The sequence below is a fragment of the Agelaius tricolor genome, unplaced genomic scaffold, assembly GCF_023055355.1.
Source record: "Agelaius tricolor isolate 1412-34295 unplaced genomic scaffold, bAgeTri1.0.p SCAF_16, whole genome shotgun sequence".
Classification (NCBI taxonomy): domain Eukaryota; kingdom Metazoa; phylum Chordata; class Aves; order Passeriformes; family Icteridae; genus Agelaius; species Agelaius tricolor.
The window spans coordinates 8,087,086-8,109,634 of NW_027269276.1; the positions used below are offsets into that span (position 1 = coordinate 8,087,086).

The window sequence follows — 22,549 nt, forward strand, 5'->3', positions numbered from 1 at the left end:
ACCTCCCCTGGTGCAACTCGGGGCCGTTTCCTCTTGCCCTATCGCCTGTTACCTGAGACAAGAGACCCCTACCTGGCTACCAGCTCCTTTCAGGGAGTTGTAAAGAGCCGTAAAGTCACCCTTGCCTCGCCTTTCCTGCAGGCTGAACAGCCCCGGCTCCATCAGCCGCTCCTCTTCAGAGTGCTGCTCTCCATGTCCCTGGCTGGGCAGAGTCGGGCTCCTTTCCCGCTGGGCACCCCCTTTCCCGCTGGGCACCCCTTTCCCTTTCCTGCCCCCTTTGCGCCAGGCGCTGTCCCCTGCCCGGACAGCGGGGCTGGCGGTGCGGCTGGAGCCGAGCGCTCTTCCCCGCCCCGAGGAGCGCCGGGACTCACCCGAATAATAACAATAATAGGGATGTAGAGGTTTGGGGAAGCGGAGTCTCGGCCCCTCCGCCGCGCCCGGTCCCTGCGGAGCCGCTGCCGCAGCGCCCGGGGCCGGCCGGGGCAGCGGGACCGGGGGCGGTGCGGGGAGGCTCGGCCTGTGCAGCCCCCTCCCTCCCATCTCCCCTCCTTCTCTTTCCTCTCTCCTCCCCTCCCTCCCCTCTCTCCCTCCTCCCATGCCAACCTGCTGCCGCCTTTGTCAGCGCAGCCCGGCGCTATGGCATCCTGCCGGGGCTTCAGGCTCGGGCTCTTCCTCCTCCTCCTCCTCCTCCTCCTCCTGCTGGCCGGGAAGCGGCTGCTGCAGCGGCAGATGCAGCCCTGACGGCCGCGCTGCCCGCGCCAGAGGCAGGCGGAGCCCGCAGGTGAGCCCCAGGTGCGGGAGGGGGCGCGGGGCGGTGCGCTGGGGGAAAGGGGCACCGGGGACAAGCCCCCGTGATCTCCATCCCCAGGGATGCGCTGAGCGCCCGGCGGTGCCCGGGAGCGCGTTCAGCACCGGCTGCCCCCGCTGGGCTGGCAGAAGGAGGAGGAAGCGCAGGTAAGAGACCCCTCAGGTCCCCACCGGTGCCCCGGGGTCCTGCCTCTTTGTTAAGCTCTCTAGGAAAAGGGGGTGCTCCAAAATCGTGAAACTCCGTCTGGGACTTTGGCAGCTCCACTTTAGTCCCGCACATCCGGATCTGCCCAAGAGTGGGTGACCCTTGGGCTGAGCCCCAGGCACCCCAACCCTCGAACGGAGTCTGAAGGGATGGGGATCAGGGAAGCTGGACCCACCAGGGCAAGGGAGCAGGGTGGCAGTGAGATTGTTATAGACTTGCTGTGCAAAAATCCAGGTTGCCCACAGATGGGATAAATTGCTCACATTTAATTAAATTAGACTTTTTTGTGTTTGTCTGTCAGTATTTTTAATGGTGTCTCCTTATACAAAAAATTCCAGTAAAAACGTGGCTTGGATGTTGCTCTAATGATGTATGGGGAGGACAGTATTTGTGTGTGCCTGAATGGGCCAAGAGTTGGCAGAGAATAACCAAGAGTATATGATGCAGTAATAATTCCAGTGATTTATTTCACAGTTTTAGAATGATTGTTTGCACTTTCCCAGATCGTAGAGATACCTTAACCTGGATTGCATAACTGAACCATGCAAATAATCAGATAATCAGCCTAATGTTACTGTGCAAGAAAAATCAATGGCAAACCCTGTTCGACTTGAGCTCTTGCACAGCCGCGAGGGTCCACTGCTTTTATCCACAAGTTCCCTATCAATTTAGGCACTCAGATCCTTTAAAAACCGCTGAATTCTGGGGTGTTGAGGCAGCTGAAGTGTTGTGCAGAGTCCTTTTACAGCAGAGCCTGCCTCTGGTAAGGAGCCGGGTTTGTAAAGCGCGGTTTCCCAGGGCTCATTCACGCAGGATAAGAGCCAGAAAACAGCAGCTTCTTCCTCCCGTGCTGTTCCCAGCGACCCCCGGTGACCCTCGGAGGAGGCTGGCACTGGCAGCGGGATGCTCGGCAGATGCGGGGTGTGTGCGTCCTTCCCGGCAGCACAGGCACCGCGAGCTCCCGGCACGCAGGGGCTCCTTCCCTTCGGCTCTGAAGGAGTGAATAAAAACCACAGCAGGCAGCCAGCACCCACCTCCACCTGCCCCAGAGAATGAGCCCACCCTGCTCCGGAGGAGACAGCCTGTGCCAGACTGGTCAGGAGGAGTTTTCTCATCAATGAAAGGTGGAGAGGAGCAGTTGCCATTGCACGGGCAGGGCTCCAAAGTGTGTGTTTTAGTTTTCTTTTTAATGAGTGGCAGAAGGCTGGAGGGAGGAGGAGGAGGAGGAATAAGGTGTGTGGAAATGGGCATTGTTTCCCTGAGTGCCTGCTCCCGTGTCTGTGTGCAGTGGAAGCCAGATGGGGCTCGAGGTCCCCATTCCTTCATCAGAAATTTCTTAATGTTTTGACAGAGAAATGAATTTATGAGTGTGGGAGAAAACAAAAACTGAATTCCGTCTCGACGGGTTACATTTCATGTGAGGCAAGTGTTGCCTGCCTTGTTTTATAGTATCTGGTGCTGGGAAGGCAGGCTGAATGATTTATGAGCCCAAGTTAATAGTGAAACAGCATATCACTGGCTCTGTATTAATGTTCTGCTGTGCTGAAGTGGCTGGCTCTTTCTGAGGGGATTTATGCAAGGATCACTCTGCTGTTGCATTGCTGTAGTGGCATTCTGGGGTGGCCCGTTTGTCACCGTGGGGGGGACAAAACAAGGGTGCTTTTTCCCTCTTGGCTGGCAAATCAAAGGGAGAGTCACATCTGTGTGGTAGCTGCACCTGCTGTGGATATTGGGAGATGGGGAGAACAAATGTCAGTGGCACAAAGAACAGAGGAGGAAATGAAGGAGGAAATAAGAGAGGAAGATAACGTGGTCTGTGTGGCAGTGGCCGTGATTCAGACTCGTGCAGGGCACCTTGCCACCCTGCAGCTGCTCAGGGAAGTCGAGTGGTGGGACTGTCTCTTGAATCCTGTGCTGGGGTTTGTCTGCCTCAGTGTGTGCTGCCCTTAGACCCTTTGGCAGGGCAGGGTTTGGGCTCAAGGAGTCACAGGAAAGCAGCCAGGGCAACTGGGAAGCAGTACTAATTCCATGAATTCCTGTGGATGGCAAATTTATAGGGTAGGCAGCAGATGAAGGGAGCACCCTCACCCCACTGCTGATTTGGGAGGTGGTAAGGATGGGAGGTGCATTCTGGCTTTCCTACCAGGAAGCAAGATGCATGAAAGAGTCTGCAGATTCCCCTGGTCTGGAGAACCACAGGGGAGAGGTTTCATGGAGGCTTGGTTCCTAAAGACACCAGAAAATAGAACAGTATATTCCCTTTGTGCAGCAGAGAGCTCCTCTGGGGATGGAGCTTGCAATTGTAATATTCTTGGACTTCTCCTCCAGAGGCTGAGGCAGTGGGTTAGTGGTAAGATGAGAGCTCAGTTCATTGCTCCTGGTGCAGGGCAAGAAGACATCGATTTGTGGTAAGTCTGGAGCTCATCTGCGTGCAAGGAGAGCCAGCCCCCATCGACTGGCTGTGCAATCTGATGCTCCACAAGCCCATGCTGGGATATAATTGTGCTATTAGAGCAGCAAATGTCAAATCTCGGGAAGCTGAGTCAAAGCGACCCTTCCACTGTTAATATAACAAAATCATTAAGGATGAAATGTTAAGTGGCTCCTTTGGTCAGAGATGGTCTTGGTGGAGATAAATAAGCCAGATCCCATCCCTTTGTCTGGGGAGCTCCATGTGTCTGGAGACCAAAGTCAGTTTGGGGAGGGTTTGGGGGGTGTGAGTGGCTGCTGGCAGTGAGGGGAAGGCACGAGGACATTGGTGGAATTGAGGCCATCTGAGGAGACCCTGTGTGCTGCTCTTGCTGTGGGTGCTTCCATTTGCTTTGCTGCTTTTGACTGATTCGTGACCCTGTGCCCTCTTTAAAAGGCCTTCCTGTGCTCATTTCAGAGCTCTGCATTTATGTGCCACGTCTAGCTCTATTCTGGTCCTGCTTTGAGAGATCCTGAATGAACGTGGACATAATGGCTGAGATGGTGCTTGGCCAAGTGCTTGGCACCTGGGATGTGGCAGCTCCTGGGCTGGCCTGCCAAGAAGCGCCCGTCTTTGTCGCAGGCTGTTAGGAGGCTTGACGAGAGGCAGAGGAGCTTAATGTGCCACTAAAAATTCTGGCACCAGGTTTTCACATCCCTGAACCAGGAAACAAGATTCCAAAGCCCTTATATATTATCCTTAGGGGTAGTACATCCTGTTCTTCACAGCCCCAATCTGTTGGTGCTCCACTAGCAGCAATGTTTCTGATGCTCTGGCACAAGGGAGCACCAGTTTCCATGTTCAGGCTGAAGCCCAGAGATATCTTTCACACCTAAAATTCTCTCACACTAAAAAGCTGTTTGTGAACAGCCAAGGGGTGAAGAAGAAATTATTACAGCTCCTAGCTAGCTTTCTTTTTCTCAAGGCCTATATCTGAGTTTGCAACCTGCCATTTCAGTTTCCACCTCCCATAGCTGAGTCTCAGTTGAATGAACTGGCTGAATTCCCACCTGAGCAGGTTCAGCTCTCTCCTGGTCACCCTTGTCTCAAAGCCTCTGTCACATCCCTGATCTCTCACTGCTTTATAGCTGACTGCCACCTGCCAGGCTTGGGTCTGGGAGCACAGGGGTGGGACTGAGCTAACCCAGCCTAGCTGGGCTCTCCTGCTTTGACTCTGTGCTTCAGTGCCTCTGCCTTTCTGCTTGTGTATGGATTGGGGTCCCCAAAACAAAGGTCCTTGCTGGTGCTAAGTACAAGCATCATGAGATTGGGGATATGCAGCAGGGCTTCCACTCAACTTTACTGAGCTCGTCATCACTCAGGCTGCACCTGAGTTTTACCAGATTCATGGTGTTTAGAAACCTGAATTGAAGTTAAAACCTCTGATGACACAAAGAATGGCTTGGTGCAAAGCAAAGATTTTCAAGAAGCTGTACCTGGGATATCCTTACTGGGATGAGAGGGTAAAGACAGAAGGGTGGGGAACAAAATGGGTTGACACTTTTCAAAATACATTAGTGCAAACTGGCTACTTGGGTGTTTTAGCAGGAGTGTGAGTGGGGAGAAGGCAGGCTGCTGGCAGGCCAGTGCAGGGTGTGCATCAGGCTGTGAAAATGTATATCCAGGTGAGGGGCTGGCAAGAAGCTGTGAATTTACAAATAGGAGGAGATAGTTGCTTTTGCTGGTATTCAGCCTGGAGGTGACAAAAAGACATATTTTCACTCCTGTCCCAAGTGGCAGATATATAACATGCAGAAAATTGACTTGGAATGCCAGCCCCCTATCAGCTGGGAATGTCTCTGAGCCCCACCCGTGAAGTTTATTCTGTAAGAACTTGGTAGCCTTGGTGGTAACTAGCAGAGTTTGGACGTAGCATGGGAGCATCATTAATGGCGGCATGTCAGAGAAATACAAAGGCAGGCTGTGAAAGAGGCTGTGCCTCCAAGCACACTCTGCTGAGAGAAAAAGGATACAAGCACCCTCCTCCAGCCTTTTGCATTACTTCTTGGAGCTGAGCACAGAACAGTAAAACATTTTTTCTCCTTTGTCAGCTGGCAGAAGAGTTGTGCTGCTATGCATAATACAGGAGCTTTAAAAGCAAACATGCATGCAGCAGAGGTGTTGGAAAATCCCTGTAGCTGTTGCTTTCTGAGAGCTGTGTTTACAATCACAGAAATACATCCACGTTGCTGCTGCTGCTCAGCTCCTGGTCACACACAGTAGAGAGATGTTATTTAAATAAACAGCCGAGTTCATATGGAGACTTGTTTCGTATTCTTTTGGGTAACTATCTGTTATGACAGCTGAAGTGCTCTGGCTTCTGACACTAATAGCAATCACTGATGTGTGATGTCAGGGCAGGAGATGGAACAGGAGCCCTGGATTCTGGAGTGGTGCTCAGGAGTCCTGAGGTCTTTGACCAGAAGGTGCCTTTTAGAATGAGTAATAATAAGCCTTGCAATGTTGACTTCAGTGCTTTGCCATTTGGGTGGATATTCTGCACTTGATGGAGGAGAGGCCAGTTCCAGGGGTCATCTAAGGGTGGCAGTGAATGGGGGAAGATAACATACCTGTTTGGGAGACTGAGAAGATTTTTGTCATTCCTATCAGTAAGAATAACAAAGACAGAGTGACCAAATGCAGCAATTGGCAGACTGCATCAGCCTGTGCTCTGTCTTTCCTAGTAGCCAACAGCAGAGACACCGACAAGGATATTTACAATAGATGGATGAAAAATCGTCAACATCCTTTCCTAATCCATAATAGCTAAAGGTTGTTTTCAATTCTGAAAGTGCAGGGGTTTATATTCTCCCCAAGATGTTTGCTAGTGTTAGCTGTGCTTGTTCAAGCTATTCCTGTTATCCACATAAATGTGAAGATTTTGCTCTTCACCTCTGCCCTGTCATTTCGGGATGGTGAATGGAAATGCACTTCTAGGCTTCACTGGGAGCACATCACTGAAGAGGATGTTCTCTGTCCTTGATATTTCTCTGTCTTCAAATCCATCCTGATTGGCAGCCAGCCCTCTAGCATCTGCTGGATTGGTTTCAAGGTTCAGTAAGATTTATTTTTTTTTTTTTAACTCCTTCTGTTCTTTGCTAAATTTTGGACTTTAGAGTCCAAACGGGGCCCACACACACTTTTCATGTGGGACCTGGCAAATTTTCCATTCTTGAAAAGGTATTTCTGGAAAAAATATGTCAAAGTATCCAAAGGAGATAATTCAGAGCAGAGGGGAAAATAATGGATTAAAGCAAGCAAGATGGCAATTATGTTCTCAGATAACTTCTAAAAACATGTCAGAAGTTTATTGACAGAAAATCTTCTTCAGAGCCATTTGCATTCAGATATGACAACATGTCATGGTGCAGTGGATCAGCCCTGCTTAGGCTAGGACTGAAATGATTGCAGACAATTTGATGCTTAAACTGTGCTTTGAAACTCTCATAAGTTGGTAAGAAATTCTGTGCTGAAATTCTGTGCAGGCTATTGTCTATCTGCCATTAGTTCAGCCTCTCCAAAGCTTCCTCTGCTTTTTCACTTGGTTGCTTTAGTAGACATTGGCATAAAGGAACTTTCTCAGATAAAATCCCGATTCCATTTAAGTATTGATTTATTGGATGCTGGGATTGCAGCCTGAAGTTCAGAACATGAGGATGGGTTATAAAAGCACCCCCTGGATGGCATGGTTAAGGAGTCAGGCCCCATCTCTAGCTGAGTTGCAAGGCCCTGGGTATTACCTGTGGGTGATTTACAATCTTTTTTGTGTTGCTGTAGAAGTGGAACGTGGTTTCCAGGCTAAACGGCAAAACACACTTAAGCCATGGAGTCCAACCAGGAATCCTCACTCTTCCTGGTGAAGATATTGGAGGAGCTGGACACAAAGCAGAATACTGTTTCTTACCAGGATCTCTGCAAGTCCCTGTGTGCAAGGTTTGATTTATCCCAGTTGGCCAAGCTCAGAAGCGTGCTGTTTTACACTGCTTGCCTGGATCCTAATTTCCCAGCGACTTTGTTCAAAGACAAAATGAGATGCACTGTAAACAATCAGCAATCAAAGAAAATCATGGTTGCAGCAGATATAGTAACGATATTCAACCTCATACAAATGAACGGGGGAGTGGCCAAGGAGAAGCTTCCAGTTGCAAGGCACAAAGTGAAGAAGAAGGAGTCCTTCGAGTCCTGCAGGTCTGACACAGAGATCTGCAATATGGCAGACTGTGTGCCTGACTGCGTGCCCAACTGTGAGCTCAACGACCAGGACTTTAACCGGGCCTTTCCTGTCAGAAGGTCTTCAAAATGCAGAAAGATGGACTGCAAAGACTGCCAGCAGTTTGTCCCCTCATCAGAACCCAACTTCTTGCTTGGTGTTAATAAGGACATGAAGGGCCGGGCTGCCTCTCTGGACAGGCTGCAGGCACTGGCGTCCTACTCCATTGCCACATCCCCACCATGTGAGATGCAGAGTACCTACTTCCCCATGAACATTGAAAATGAATCTATTTCAGACCAGGATTCCTTGCCTATAAGTGCAGGCTTAAAAGAAACTTTCATTTCAAATGACGAGCCGTTCATGATGCAGTCGTGTGTCCAGAAAAGAAATATATTCAAAGAAGATTTTCATAATCTGATTACAATATCTCCCAACTTAATACCATCCAACAAAGCACCAGAAGATGGGCACAGAGAGCCTCAGAACAGGAAAGAAAGCTCTAAGCAGACTTTCTTCAACCACAGCTTTGAAATGCCATACAGCAGCCAGTACTTGAATCCAATTTATTCTCCTATACCGGACAAAAGGCGAGTGAAGCATGAAAGTTTAGATGATCTTCAAGCTTCAACATATTTTGGCCCAACTACTGTTCTTGGACCACAGGAAACCAAAAAGTGGACTGGAAAGCCAACCAAGCAAACTGCCTGGCCAGCTAAAAGCTGGAGTTTAAATACTGAGGAGGTCCCTGACTTTGAACGCTCATTTTTTAATAGGAAGCAGTCTGAAGAGAAACCACGATACCAGAGTTCGAGCAACCCATCTCCAAACTTTCCTTCAGTTGACAGGCATCAGTCCTACCTAAATGCAAAGGATCAGCAACCAATTATGCAGGCAAACTATGCTGTGAAACCCAATGGGCATAAACCTAAGGAAATTCCTTCCATTCTAGATGTGGAGAAACATGAGCCAGTCAAAAAGTTTAAGGATAAAAGCATTAACTGTACTTCTGTGCAGATCTTAAGCATTGACAGGACCATGAGTGTTGGGACACAAACGGAGCAGCAGGTTCTGGAGCACAAGAAATGCAAAGATTTGTGTGCAGCAGGCCAAGCCAAGTACGGCGAGCGGCACTCTCTGAAGCAGTCAGATGATGACTCTGAAATCGTGAGCGATGACATCAGTGACATTTTCAGGTTTTTGGATGACATGAGTATCAGCGGGTCCACGGGAGTGATGCAGTCCTCATGCTACAACAGCACTGGTTCCTTGTCTCAGGTGCATAAATCAGACTGTGAGAGCTCACCTGAGCACAATTTGACTAAGATCTCCAATGGGAGTGCCTGTAACAAACTGGATAAAGTGGTCAGGGCAGATGTGAGTAACACAGACGATGAACTGAAAACGAGTGTCTGCAAATTAGTCTTGAGGATCGGTGAAATAGAGAAGAAACTGGAATCTCTCTCAGGTGTCCGAGAAGAAATCTCTCAAGTCCTGGGAAAATTAAGCAAGCTGGATCAAAAAATCCAGCAGCCAGAGAAGGTCAGTGTACAAATAGATCTCAACTCTTTGACAAGCGATGCCGCGTCAGATGAGAGCAACTCCCCGCAGATATTTCAGTGCCACAATACTCCTCATGGAGGCAAACTGGAGAATAATCCAGAATGGTGCTGTTCAGATGCCAGTGGAAGTAATAGTGAGAGTCTTCGAGTAAAAGCCTTAAAAAAAAGTTTGTTTACTAGGAGATCATCAAGATCACTAACAGAAGAAAACAGTGCGACCGAATCCAAAATAGCAAGTATTTCAAACTCTCCCCGAGACTGGAGAGCTATTACTTACACCAACCAAGTTGGCATTACAGAGGAGGAAGTGAAAGAGAGAGATGGAGGAGAAAATAAGGACTGGCACAGGAAATCTAAGGAGGTAATTTCAACTTTAACTCACATAATAAATGCATAAAAATAATGTGGTTATGAATGCCTTCCACAGTCATCACAAGCCTCCGGGTATGACAATGCTTTGCCTTGCCATGTTATGCCTGCCTTTATTGTAATCATAATTGAGTGATTTTGTACCTGTAGGTTCTTGCTTGGCAGCTGCAAAATGGCCAAGTTGCTTCTCAAAAGCTTTGTTTTTTTACAAAGAAAGGGTGGTAATGTGGGTGACATCTTGGGAAGGTGATGGTATTTTTCATCATCTGCAGCAACATAAGGAGGCCTGGTAATTACCTTGGTGAAAAGGGTGTGGGGAAAATTGAAATTGTCTAGTGATTGTTTTAGAAGGGATATTTTGAAATTGAATCGTGATGGCTTTTATCAGAGAAGTATGTACATATTTAAAAGCCAACAAAATAGATTCATGGATTCAAATCCCTCAAGGAAAAAACCCTCGTATGTGTGCTGTGAGATGCTCATTTTAGTTATGTTCTCTCTATCTGACTTTCATGGTCATTTAAATGAATCTTCAGCCTCCTGTTGTGGAACTGCAGCATAGCTGGGCTCTTGATTTGGCTGGGCAGAAAAACTCTGCCCATGCTCCCAGCAGCTTCCCTGTGCCCCCTTCACTGACCCCATGGATGTCCTGGGGGCTCTGGGTGCTGCTCTGTGAAACTGCAGGGGTGGGTGCTTGTTCCTCTTTGGGGAGGGGGTCCTGCAGCCCCTTGTCAGCTGTGACCACAGGACAGGCTTGCTCTGCCCTCTGCAATGGGGTGTGAGGGCAGAGGAGGGTTGAGAACAGAGAGGAAGAGGTTTGGTGGAGAGAAGTGCATTTGGGTGAACAAGAAACCGCAAACCATGGGTTATTGCTAGACTGCAGAGGGGGAGGAAGGCCATCCTTAGTCAGCCCAAACCTTGGCTTTTGTGTACATTGCTTTGCTTAGGATGACATGCTGATTTTGAGAGTCCCTCCCAGACTCCTTCAGTGGCCTGTGGCTGACACTGGATGGTACCATGGATGCTACAGTGTCAGGTGGGGGCATCCCTGAAGAATAATTTACGTTAGGATTTGATTCGGAAACAGAAACCTGGAAGCCTGCTTCTATCTCTCAGCTTTTGCAGATCAGCTGGGCTTCTCTGGTTGTCAGGGCCATTTTCAGAATATTTTTTTGATCTCTGAACAGCACAAACCCTAAATTTCTTCTGCTGTGTCAGCATTGTGTTTCATGTTGGAGTTGTGTCTGTAAAATACCTCAATACTTCTTCGGTTTGTTTGTGAGAAGAAGGTGGGCAAATGGACGAAGGCCATCCAAAACCTTTATCCTAGCTGGTCTATTTTTTATCATATGGTGCTTCTGAAAGGAATATCTCTGTCTTTTGTGTTTAACTCCCTCATAGCCTTGTTTTTTCTCTCAAATTCTTTTAAACCCTATTGCAGGCAGACAGGCAATATGAAATCCCACAGCCACATAGACTCTCTAAACAGCCAAAAGACGCTTTCTTGATTGAACAAGTCTTTAGTCCTCATCCCTACCCTGCATCACTCAAGTCACACATGAAAAGCAACCCTCTCTACACAGACATGAGGTTGACAGAGCTGGCTGAAGTGAAACGTGCCCAGCCATCATGGACCATAGAGGAATACACGAGGAATTCGGGGGATAAAGGCAAGATTGCCGCCTTGGATCTACAAGTGAGTCTCATTTGTTTAATTTGAATGGCTTGATTGCAAATGGATGTTGCCAGAATATGCATTTAAGAAGGGATTTGAATAGCTCAGGAAAGAGCTGTGGATTGTTGAGCCTCTAATCTCGCTGATCCCTATCCATCCTGGCCAGGGACTATGAAGAATGTGAATGTTTTGTTTCTGAATGGTGATCCTTGACAGGCTGATGCTGCCAGCTTATTCTGCAATGGAGAGATGTCTTCTAAGCCATCATGGCTTTAGTAGCTCTAAGGAAGAGTTGGGGAATAAGGGAGTGCAGAGGTGAGCTGGTCCCTAACTGCAGCAAGGCAGAGTGGTGCAGGAGCTGGGACTGCTGCCTTTTCCTCTGAATTATTCACAGGGAATTGCAATGTTAGGTTTGTTTTTTTTTTTTTTTTCCATTTTACTAGGAACATCAAATACTTGTAGAAGATGTTCAATACCACGGCTGGTTTTGAAACACGTCACTGTGGAAGCTTTGAAGTGGCTGTTGGAAACCAGCCAGGCAACTAATGCTGTGTCTAGTTTGCATTTTGGTTCAGCTTGGAAGTGGGCAGGCTCTTGTGCAACAAGCAGAGGAGACACATTCAAATTTTGCATTAACGTTTTCCCAACATGAAATCACAAACCTGCCATAAAATGAGCACCCACATTGGATACCCTGTGTAGTCTGATAAACACAACACATCTTTTAGGAAGGAAGGTATCTGAGCAGAGGTTTAAAGAGGAGACCTGAAGGACGACATGCAAAATGTGTAAAAACCAAAGAAATGTCGCACCTCATGGTCTCAAAACCTAAAATGTGTCACACAGTGAAATCCACATTGATGTGCAAATCTCTGTGTATCCTTTATATGCACTTTGACAGTAGAATGTAGGACCAGTGGGGAGGTCTAGTGCTGACCTTGGGCATTTTGGGTTCTGTGGGGTGCAGCCATGCTCAAAGAGGGAGTCTGCTTGTTTCCACAGCTTGTCTGCCAGGGAAAGCAGCGTGGAGGAGTCTGAGACTTTGCTGCTCCATGCCAGCCCCCAGTGGCTCAGTGCTGAGGTACCTAAGCCAGCTCCAAACCCATCAGGCTAATCCCTAGGAAAGCATCGGGATGCTGTGCCTCAGGACCCTGAGCTGGCTCATTTGGATTTGAAACCATCTCTGACAGTGCTATAGTGCAACTGCCATGAGTGTTGGTGCAGGAATTTGTGCACAACAAATTCACCTCTTTGCTTGGCTCATGCAAACTTCCCTGTCCTCACCATCTCCTGCTCCTTGCTGTGGCTAAAGTGCACTCTGAGAGAAACCAAGCAGCACAGGGAGCAGGCTGCATCTTGCCTCAGCTCCCTGCTGCTTTTTGGGTCTTAAAAGCTTTAGATGGCTTACTAAATTCCTAACCCTGGCATTGCAGGCTAGAGTAGGAATGGGCTGGGAGAAGTTCCTCTGCAGCAGGCAGTCACACAGCATCACTTACCTGCTGTGTGAGGCAGTAAGGGAGGTGATATTTGGAAGCAAAGCCCCTCTGGGAGAAGTGTTCTCCATCTGCTCCTCGTTGGGCTGTTTTGTTCTCTGTAAGCAGCTCTGCATGGCTGTGAGCAAACCAGAGAAATCGGCTTATTGCCATCATTTATCTTTAGGATAAAGGTGATAGAAGTTTACTGGTTTGATTCTCTCCCTCCAAAAAGGTTGTCAGAATTGCATCTACCCTGCAAAGCCCATGTCTAGACTTTATAATGGAGCTTACTGACAAACTTAAAAAATAGACACAGACTGATGAGTGGGTTTTTTTTCCCCAGTGATTAAGTTTATTAGAACTGAAAGTAAATACATTATGCCTTAATGAACATTCCTACGTCTGGCAATGAAATGGGAAAGGAAGCTGATTAACAGTAATGGGCCTTTTTAATAATGCATCTTCCTTCTGAAGTAGTTAAAAGGTCAATGCCAAGGCAGATGGGTCCAAAACTGCAATTTCCTTGAAGCATACTATTGCTATCTTTGGGGTTTTTCTACCTTTGTTTACTTAAAATTTCCCCTGGAGCCTGAGGAGTCTGCTGGGTTTTCCTCCAAAAAAAGAAATTGCAAAACTGGTCAGGCCCAAAGCTTGTCCCAGGTGTGGGCTCAGTGTGAGATTCATTGCTTTGCTTTGTGTATGATGATCCACTGGGATCAAACAGTATCAGGCTATTTTCTGATGCCTTTAGAGATGAGATTGCTGCCTTTTTTCACAAGGCTGAAACAGGTCATTCCAAGCCCTAAAGATACAATCACAGGTGTGGCTGATAGCCTCTGTTTCAGCATCCTAACACTATAATAGAGGTGTCCATTAAATGATCATAAAACCATTGCTCGATTTTCAATGTTTATTTCTGAGATAGCTATAGAATCACTTCTTTTAGTAGTTCTTTACATAAAACAAATGCTGCTATCAGGAAAAGCAAAGTTTCAGCCAGTAGCTTGTGGCCACAAAATCTGAATTAGTCAATTAAAGGCTAAAGGATTAGTCAAATCCTTCTCAAGTCAGCTGGAGTTTCTTTGCAGAGTCCGACAAGCTTTGGATCAGGACTGTTACAAACACAGAAAATGGTGTCTGTTAGGCTATTCTCACTGTCATATTTTTATATGGAATCTTTTTCATTTTTTTTTAAAGAAATGGGCTTTTGGAGCCTCAGATAAAGGAGACAGCTTTGGGGAAATGCTGTCATTTTTGAAAATGTTCTTTTTGCTTTACTCCTTTCTGCTGATAAGTTCAATATAATGTGTAGAGTTTCAGTTTCCCAAGTTTTCCCTTTATTTTCCTCTAAAACAGAGGTTAAGGGAGAGAAAAAACAAGCAAGGTTAAAATAGAAAGCTTTAAGAGCTCATAAATACTTAGGAACAAAAAGCTGTAAGACAAAAAAAATAAGTAATTCAGATGGAAATACTGATGAAGTTCTGCAGGTTGCCCGTGTCCCCAGGCAATGCCATTCCAGAGGAGGGGTCTGTAAATTGCCCCTGCAGCAGGGCTGGGTGCTGGATGGGGCTGGGTTATCACGCCCTGCAAGCAAATCATGGTGACAAAATTAGGGTTAGCTTTTTAAAATGTAGTGCATGAGGAGCATATATTAAGAACCTTTCCCATCAGCTGAGCTTTAATAATTTAAAAATTATTAACAGTAACAGGCCGGCACTTGCTGACACCTCTGCTGTCGAGCAGATTAAAGAGATCTTATTTAAATGCCATCCAAGGTGACGAAGTTTCCGGTTAATCAGAGGTACGTGAGGGATTTTGGAGCAGAATCTTACTGTTGCAGGAGCCTATTTTTTGCAGTATTTTTTTTTACCACTTTCATCAGCTTTATGGAATTGGGACCAGGAGATGAAGGGGTGTGAGAAGTGGCAATAACCCACTTTATCCTGACAGTAGATCCAGGTGCAGCTGGATACGTCTGCTTTGCTCACTTATTTTATTAATGACAGGCCCCAATCAATTAACAACCGTTTCCTTTCAATTTTTAGACTCAAGAATCTTTAAACCCAAACAACTTAGAGTACTGGATGGAAGACATTTACACTCCTGGCTACGATTCCTTGCTGAAACGGAAAGAAGCCGAGTTCAGGAGGGCAAAGGTTTGCAAGATCGCTGCCCTGATCGCGGCGGCCGCTTGCACGGTTATCCTGGTCATCGTGGTGCCCATCTGCACCATGAAATCCTGAGCCTGGGCACACCCCTGTGACCCCCAGCCACCTGTGGCTCGCATAGCTCACGCTGTGTGTCGAATGGCTGCTGGCAAAACTGTGAGCACATCGCTAAGGGACGATGCTCTGAGGATATCCCGGTGGAGAATGGAGGTGGAACGCAGAACAAGTAGAGATGCATTTTTGGAAAAGTCCTATTTTAAATAACAGACTGCGTGGTGGGGTTAATGGGAACTCGGTTCGATTTTTATGCATTTTTAAAAGTGCAATATTTTTTTTTTTCCTAAAGGAATGATATAGTGTTTTACAGAATCAGAGACTGATGAGAATCCAGGCAAGAGAGGAAAGTTGTCTGAGCTATGTTGAGGTGTGGGTACATGGAGGTAGCACTGTATAGAAGGGAATGTTCTATATGCATCACATCGAGGAGCTAGGGAAGTCTTAACAACTCTCTACAGTGTTGAAAACTCTGAATGTATTATATTTATTTTATAGTATTTATGTATTTCATGATCATTTGTTTGAAAGCAGACTGTGTAGCTGTGAACAGAGTTCATTCCTACGTTCAGATTAAAAAGGGCTCTTTGTATTTGGTCTTGCCCTAAGACCCACTCTATCATCACTGAGTACTTAGTTAAGTGCAATGTGCTGCAGACCAAAAAGATTATGTTTTAAAGCAATCACAAGAGGTTTTAGTTACTTCTGTTGAATAACATTTGCATAGAGCTGGCAAACTTGCCTTGCCAAAAGGGTATTCTTTACCTCTGCAGACAGTGAAATTGTCTCAATTTCACTCCTGCCAGCAAGCAAAGCTGGCAAATCAAAGCAACGCTCTGTAAAGTTCTTGGAAATGTAATCTGAACAGTTACAATTTTTTTTCCCCACAAAGTCTTTGTGCCTTTTTTTAGACTCTAGGTTAAATAGAATTGTTTAATTTTTTGCTATTTTAAGCCCGTAACATAAATCACAGCATAATGGGTACTAATGGAGGTCCTTTTCCTGCAAGCCTTCTATACAGTTCCGAGTGCTCCTCAAGCAGCAGAGCTGGTGGTTACTGAGCACTTACATTAAGGGCACAATTTCTCAGCACTGGTAGAAACTTGCTGCTGGTGCAATGCATTCAGCACAGGGAGAACTTTTGCTTCCCTCTTGCTAATGTACTTAAGAATGATGGTTGAATATTCTGGACAGCAAGCAGTCTGTATCCCATGGGAAATGTCCATTTGATGCTTTATCCCAAATGCAAATAGCAGGTTCAATAGAATTCTCAAGCTGGGACAGAAACCTGTCATGGTTAGTGAAAGCAAAAAACCCAGACAGTATTGCTCTTCTGTCAAGTATAGGAAAAAAAAAAAAAGATTTTCAGGAAATAGTGTGATCTTCCTCCTTGGGGAAGGAGATTCTTTTAGTGAATGCTCTTTGTATAGGGTAATTCTGGTTTCCTCAGAAGCAGCCTCCCTACACAATGACACAGCAGCTAAGAAAGCACTGGATGCTCCTTCCTCTGGCTCTCTGGGATGTGCTGCACTCACTGTTTGTTTCTGACTGGTTTAAAAAAAGTATTGAGGGAAGGGTGTGTGGGAGATGAAGGCTTTGTTGTGACTTTAGATGTGTGTCAGTTCATTCCTGCAGTTGGAGAGCTGTTTGTGTGCTGCTCACGTGCTGTGCTTTATTTAGGGATAGGTGATTCCTGAGACTTGATCTATCAGAAAAATAACTGTAAGCACAGGGTTGGATGTTCCATCAGCAAATAGAGAACAAGAATAGGCCCACAGACAAAACCTGTGCCTGCCTGGCCTGAATCCTGACCCAAATTCTGTGACTTTGGCCCATTCATAATACTAAGCTAATTTCTCTTTCCTCCCAGATGCTGCAGGATGGAGTCACAGCAGGGAGGGAGCAATTCACACTGTCTATTTTAGGCTGCCTTTGGTTATGGTGTGATTCAGAGCACCTGAGCACAGGCGCTCAGGATCCGTGCGTAGTAAATGCAGGCAGGTAGAGAAACCTCTGGGGACAATTCAGAGCTGCCAGCAAGATATCTAATATTAGACATGGGGAAAACACTCTGGAGGACACTGCTCTGCAGTTTACCTCATGCACAATTTAGGTTGATTGTCTATGTAAAAAAAGCTATTCCTGGTTCCAGGTAATGTCAGGAAGCCCTCTGCCACCCCTCCTTGGCTGCTGGAGGGAGCAGAGTGGCCCTGTGGGGGCACAGGGTCAATCCCCCATCTGCCCACACCAGCAGTGACAAGAGCCTTGGAGGGGCAGGAGGAGTGGGCACAGACCCCCTGCGCTCTCCAGCCCCTCTGGCCCTGCTGCCCCCAGCCCCAAATCAGTAGTGCTTTCACCAGGGCATCTCAGTAATCTGATTTTAGAAAATATTACCCTAATATTACCCAGGGGAGGTGGGAGATGGGTGTGGGAGGTGTTACTGATCACAAGGTTTATCTGTGCAGCTCATCCAGCTGGCACCAGATGAGTCTTTGCATTAGAGGTGCCCAAAACCCTGGGAAAGCTTTGCAGGTTATGGAGCTGTGGGTGATGTGAAGCTGGCCCAACCCAAGCACTCAACATCCCAAACATCCAAGCTGCCTCCTAATTTACTGAGGTGCTTTTGCCCCTCCTTGCTTTGCACAAGCAGCCAGTGGCACCCACTCCATTGGTCAGTGGTTTCCTTACACACCAGACTGGTTTGTCAAGGGTTCCCTCCAGGAGCCTGAGGGAGCTGGGAGAGCAGAGCCTGAATCCCTGCTCCACAAACACCTCTGTGAGCCACACTGCCCTGCCTTCTCCTCCACTCCTGGCAGCTCCTTGGCACCCCTGGGATGTGCATCCTGAGCCATTCCCTGTGGGATTTGGGTCTGGCACAGAGCCCTTCTGAAAACAGGCAAGGAGATGGAGCTATGGGATGCTGCTGCTGCTGGAGGAGAGCAGCCAGGGAAGGAGGAATTCTGCACAGAGTGTACAAACTGGGTGAAATCCTGACATATTAACCTGCAAGAATATTGTGATCCACCTTGTGAATCAGTTACCAACTAGAATACACTGTATACCATATGATAGACTTTTGTATAAAAAAAAAAAAAGAAATTCAAGCTATAGGTACATTGTAATCCTTGGTGTGATTGAAAAAGTGTCCTAGATTGTATTACTTAATTAAAATTATGATGAGCATATTGAACTGTTTTTCGTATTTATGCCTTATAAACTTGATATATTACACATGATAAAATGAAACTGCAAAAACTATAAGAAAAGATATTCCATTTTGGGGGCAAATTCCATTTTGCTTTTCCTAAAAATAAGAGTGCTGCTTTAAATGAGCTTAATAAATCATGTGTGCAGAAGAGCAAGAGTAGGATATGTCCCCAAATGACTTTTTAGGATTTTTTTTTTAATGGGGCTTTGGTTAATGTACTATGTAATAATTTTATTTTATAATGTTACTGTACAATGTTGCATTTTGGTTCATTTAAATATAACACCAAATAAACTTGAAAATTACAGTGTCCTAAGTTTTAATGAAACTGTTATAATAATTTATTACTCCATTGCTTTTTCTGTTTTTTTTTTCCCCAGGGACATCAAGATAGCCATGGGATGTGAGTGTCTCAGTGTTAGATAACTAAGCAGCCTATCTAGTTCTTGGCAGAATTGCTAATGGATTTCTAACTTGTGAAATAATAAGATGGCAGAAGATAATGAAAAATGAGTTTGTTTGGTTTCTTTTAAAAGCTCCTTTGCATCACATTGTTTGGGCTTCTGGAAGATTAGCTCTTGACACTAATCATATTTCATTTTATAGGTTATTTCATGCCTGAGTTTTGCCATATCAACTGTTTTAACAAGGTCATGACTAATATTTTGGTACCTCTTTAACTTACATGTTTATGCAACCCCTGTCCCTTTTATGTCAGTACTAGAGATAAGTGTTTATAATCACCTGTGAACAGGCAGTCAGCTTGCTTAGGGTCCCTGTATGAATTTAATTTGCTGCTTGTGAGTTGTTAATTGCAAAATCAGGTTGTCTTAAAATTCCAGGTGTTGAAACAGAGGTAGAGCTGAACCTACCACTGTCAGAGGTTGCAGAGGGCAGCTGTGGAAGAGGACTCACAAACAATGGGCAGTGACATGAAAACACAGTGATGTGAGATCCTGAACTCCTCCTCTCTGCTGCACAAACATGAAAACACAGTGATGTGAGATCCTGAACTCCTCCTCTCTGCTGCACAAACACCTTCAATGTGTTGGTTTTGTAGTTTTGGTCAGGATGGGGAATGCTGAGTGCTCTCTGCAGGGCCACACCAGCAGCTCCCACCTTGGGTGCTCATGTGTTGTGGGTCAGGCTGCAACCACAGGTCCTCATGGAGGGGTTATCCATCACAATTTGGTGCTGGTTTCAGTTTTGGAGATAGTTTTGCATTAATTTGCACCAATGGTTTATCATGGGTTTGCATCAATTTCAGGTTTTTCCCTTGTACCCATCAAGTCCAGGAGCTTACAAGCAGGAGTGCCCTTTTGATTTTTAGATTACAGCATGGATCCAGGAGCAGGAACATTCATAAAAATGCTAAGTGGGACCAGGCTCATGCCAAAAAATCCTAAGCACTCTGGCACAGCCTTCCTCAGCCATGAAGCTGCGTATATTGGATATATAGATCTCATCTGGGTCGTCGCTGTGCTGGAAGATGGAGCAGCTGCCAGGTTTCTGTCTGCTGGATGGAGTCACTGAGTCTCAAGGTAGAAGAAAACTCCTGCACACAATGTTGTATTGGCAACCAAGGCCCAGCCCCAGGAGCTCAGTGCTGCTTTGAATGTGTCACAGCAATCGATTGTGCTGGTTGAATAAATCCTTGATTTCAGATCGAGCTCTGGTGAATGGCTCTGGCTGTTGCACAAACAAGTCACAAGCAGAATATTGGATCTAAGGGCCATACATTTCCTTTTGAGGAGCCCCTGTGTCTCCATCCAATTGCATCTGCAAACAGAAGAAGGGAAAGCAGGCCGTGCCCTGTCCGTAGCGGTGCGCTCCTACTGAAAGGAAAGGTCAGTTGTGTTGTGTGCACTTTGGGAAAAGCCAAGCACCCGGGGAAGCAATTGTGGAGATGAGGTAATTTTTTAAATTTTGTTTTTTCCTTGCTGCCTTTTCAGGAAAGACCACTTTATCTTGTAAAGTGCTGCTCTGCTAGTGGTTCTCCAGCAAACTTGGCTACTTTGGATGACTTCTGAGACACAGGACAACTTGATATCTTGCAGGCTGTTACCTGAATCTACAACGTTCACCTAGTTACTGGAACAAAATCTTCAAACAAGGAAGAAGTGGGCTGTCAGCAGCCAAACTCCTCCCATGAGTAAGTTCCTTATGGTTTTATTTATGTTCAGTACAGTACAAACTATGTGCAGGAGGGGCATGAAGCTCTTCCAGAAGCAATGGTACATCTACACCTCCCCACAGATTGAGATCTTCAAGGGAGACCAGATCATGGCCTTGGATGAGCCCAGCCCAAGAAATCAGCTGTGCCTGGACTGTGCATGGCACTACAAGGCACTGCTGGTCCTGGTGGGCAGCAGTGGATGGTGGGGAGATGTGCAAAGCACTTTCTGGATCAGGGAAGTTTTCTACAAGGCATAGCACAGTGCAGGGTTGAGGAAATGGTGGGTGTCTGGAGATGTGGTTGCTGCTGAGGCTGGGGGCTTTTAGAAATTAGGAGCATTGTGGCAGCAATTACCCATCCCCAGTCCTGCTCCTCCCTGCCCTCCTGCACCCTGGACCTGTGGATTTTGGGACATTCCTCTGAGGCACTAAGCAGGTCTCTGGACATACAGTGAAGGCTCAGATCTTGCCTTTTCTCAAAGTTAACCAGATTTCCTCAGTAAAAAGAAGGAATTTTCTGCCAGACATTAATGCTTTGGCCTCAGCTAAAGAAAAAAATCCTGGGGTCTGTGATCTCCTTATCCCACTGGAGAGGCTGACAGCACTAAGGGAATGTGACCTGGCCCCTCTTCTCATCACCCCCAAAACATCATGAGACAGCCCTGGAAATGGCAGAGCTACAAAACAAGTCCCATTTGCTTTCACACTGGGCTTTGTGGGAGCCACATTTCCTGCCAGCCTCTGCAACCAGAGGGCTGAAAACTGATTTCATTTATTAAGGATGGAAATATATGGGTGAGCTCCTCGAGTAGGAACACGCAGTTCTGATTGCTGGTTCTTCAAGAAAAATGGAAAATCCTGCTATTCACAGCAGAATTGCTCTGTTTTCCCTGCTCATTTTGAGCCTGTGTGCAGTGTGCTGTTCCCCAGCACGTGGTGGGGCTCCAGCCTGTGCCCACAGCAGCAGGTGTTCCCCTGGAAGAAGGGGAAAAGAGGGAATTACATGCAGTAAAAAAGAGGGACTAGAGAGATGCTAATTATTTTGTCTGTCCCTGGAAATTATGTGGAATCTGCTCCTTTTTGAACAGCTTTGCTGCAAACTCTGCTTTAGTGACAGACATATCTCTGCATTGAAAAATCCTCCTGATCTGCTGTCCTGCCAGACTGTCACACTTCCAACAATAACAGAGATTCATGTTGTGCAGCATGTTCTTCCTCATGTAATGTTGGGGGGAGAGGAGAGAACCAAGGAAGCTGAGTCATTTATCTTCTTTGCTTGTCTTGGTAATGAAATATTGCTGTTGAACTTTACCCTGCTTTTCCTGTTACTAATTTTTTTTTTTTTTGCAATGGTTACCATTTAAGAGGCTCACAAAATTGCATTAGTAAAATTTATGACTGTGTAGCAAATATGTGCATATGCATTAATTCTGTTCAAGGCCAATATCTTGTAGTTGCAAAATTAATGTTATGGTGCAGTTTCTAAGTATGGCTAATGGCTGTTCAATAAAGCAGGGCTCATGTTTTGCTCACCTTACAGCTCTTAATTCCTTGAAACAGTGCTGCCTTGAAGAGTTTGCCAGGTAAAAGTTAAAAAAACGGTAATGCACAACACACAAATATGTATTTTTTATACATTTTTGTTTATGCGATTAAACCTTGAAAATTTTGGCCCAGTGAGTTGGTTCAGTTGGGTTTCTGCTGCTTTGCATGGCTTTTAGTTCCAGGTTTCAAAAGCAGATGTCTATGGATGCAGTATATTAAAAATGGGCCTTTTAGCCATGGTTCTGCCCTGGAGAGACTGAACTGGATGTTAGTGCTGCCCTCAGGGCTACACCTCATGCTGTTTTGGAGTCAGTGAACAATAACTGTTCAGTAAATGATAAATTAATGGACATTACTTACATTTAAACTTTCATTTTCTTACTATGTAGAAAAGTCACTTTCTGCTAGAAGGATGAATTAGTGTTTGTAGCCTTTTTACCAGTTTAAAGATAGTTGCTAATCTGGTATTCAAGGTTGGAGACATAACATAAGACAAATGACCAATGATGAGGGCTCATGTTGAAGAAAAGAGGTTGGAAGAATATTTTCAGGATGCTGAGGCAGGAATTTAGAAGGTATCTGACAGCACTTGTTTACTTCTTCAAAGCTGTGTCTGACAGCCAGAA

The 22,549-nt window shown here is 46.0% G+C and overlaps 1 protein-coding gene across 2 annotated transcripts; it reads left to right on the forward strand.

Moving 5' to 3' along the window:
• Nucleotides 1-389: 389 nt before the first annotated feature.
• Nucleotides 390-18,515, forward strand: MINAR1 (membrane integral NOTCH2 associated receptor 1). 2 transcript variants are annotated; one of them, XM_071441330.1, is made up of 4 exons: nucleotides 399-781; nucleotides 7,260-9,615; nucleotides 11,065-11,319; nucleotides 14,819-18,515. In XM_071441330.1, the coding sequence occupies exons 2-4, from the start codon at nucleotides 7,306-7,308 to the stop codon at nucleotides 15,014-15,016; spliced, it is 2,763 nt and encodes a 920-aa protein (XP_071297431.1). In that variant the 5' UTR covers nucleotides 399-781; nucleotides 7,260-7,305; the 3' UTR covers nucleotides 15,017-18,515. The 2 variants fall into 2 exon arrangements, with proteins under 2 accessions (XP_071297432.1, XP_071297431.1); XM_071441331.1 differs by lacking the exon at nucleotides 14,819-18,515 and having other exon boundaries at nucleotides 390-781; nucleotides 11,025-11,224.
• The last annotated feature ends 4,034 nt before the right edge of the window (nucleotides 18,516-22,549 follow it).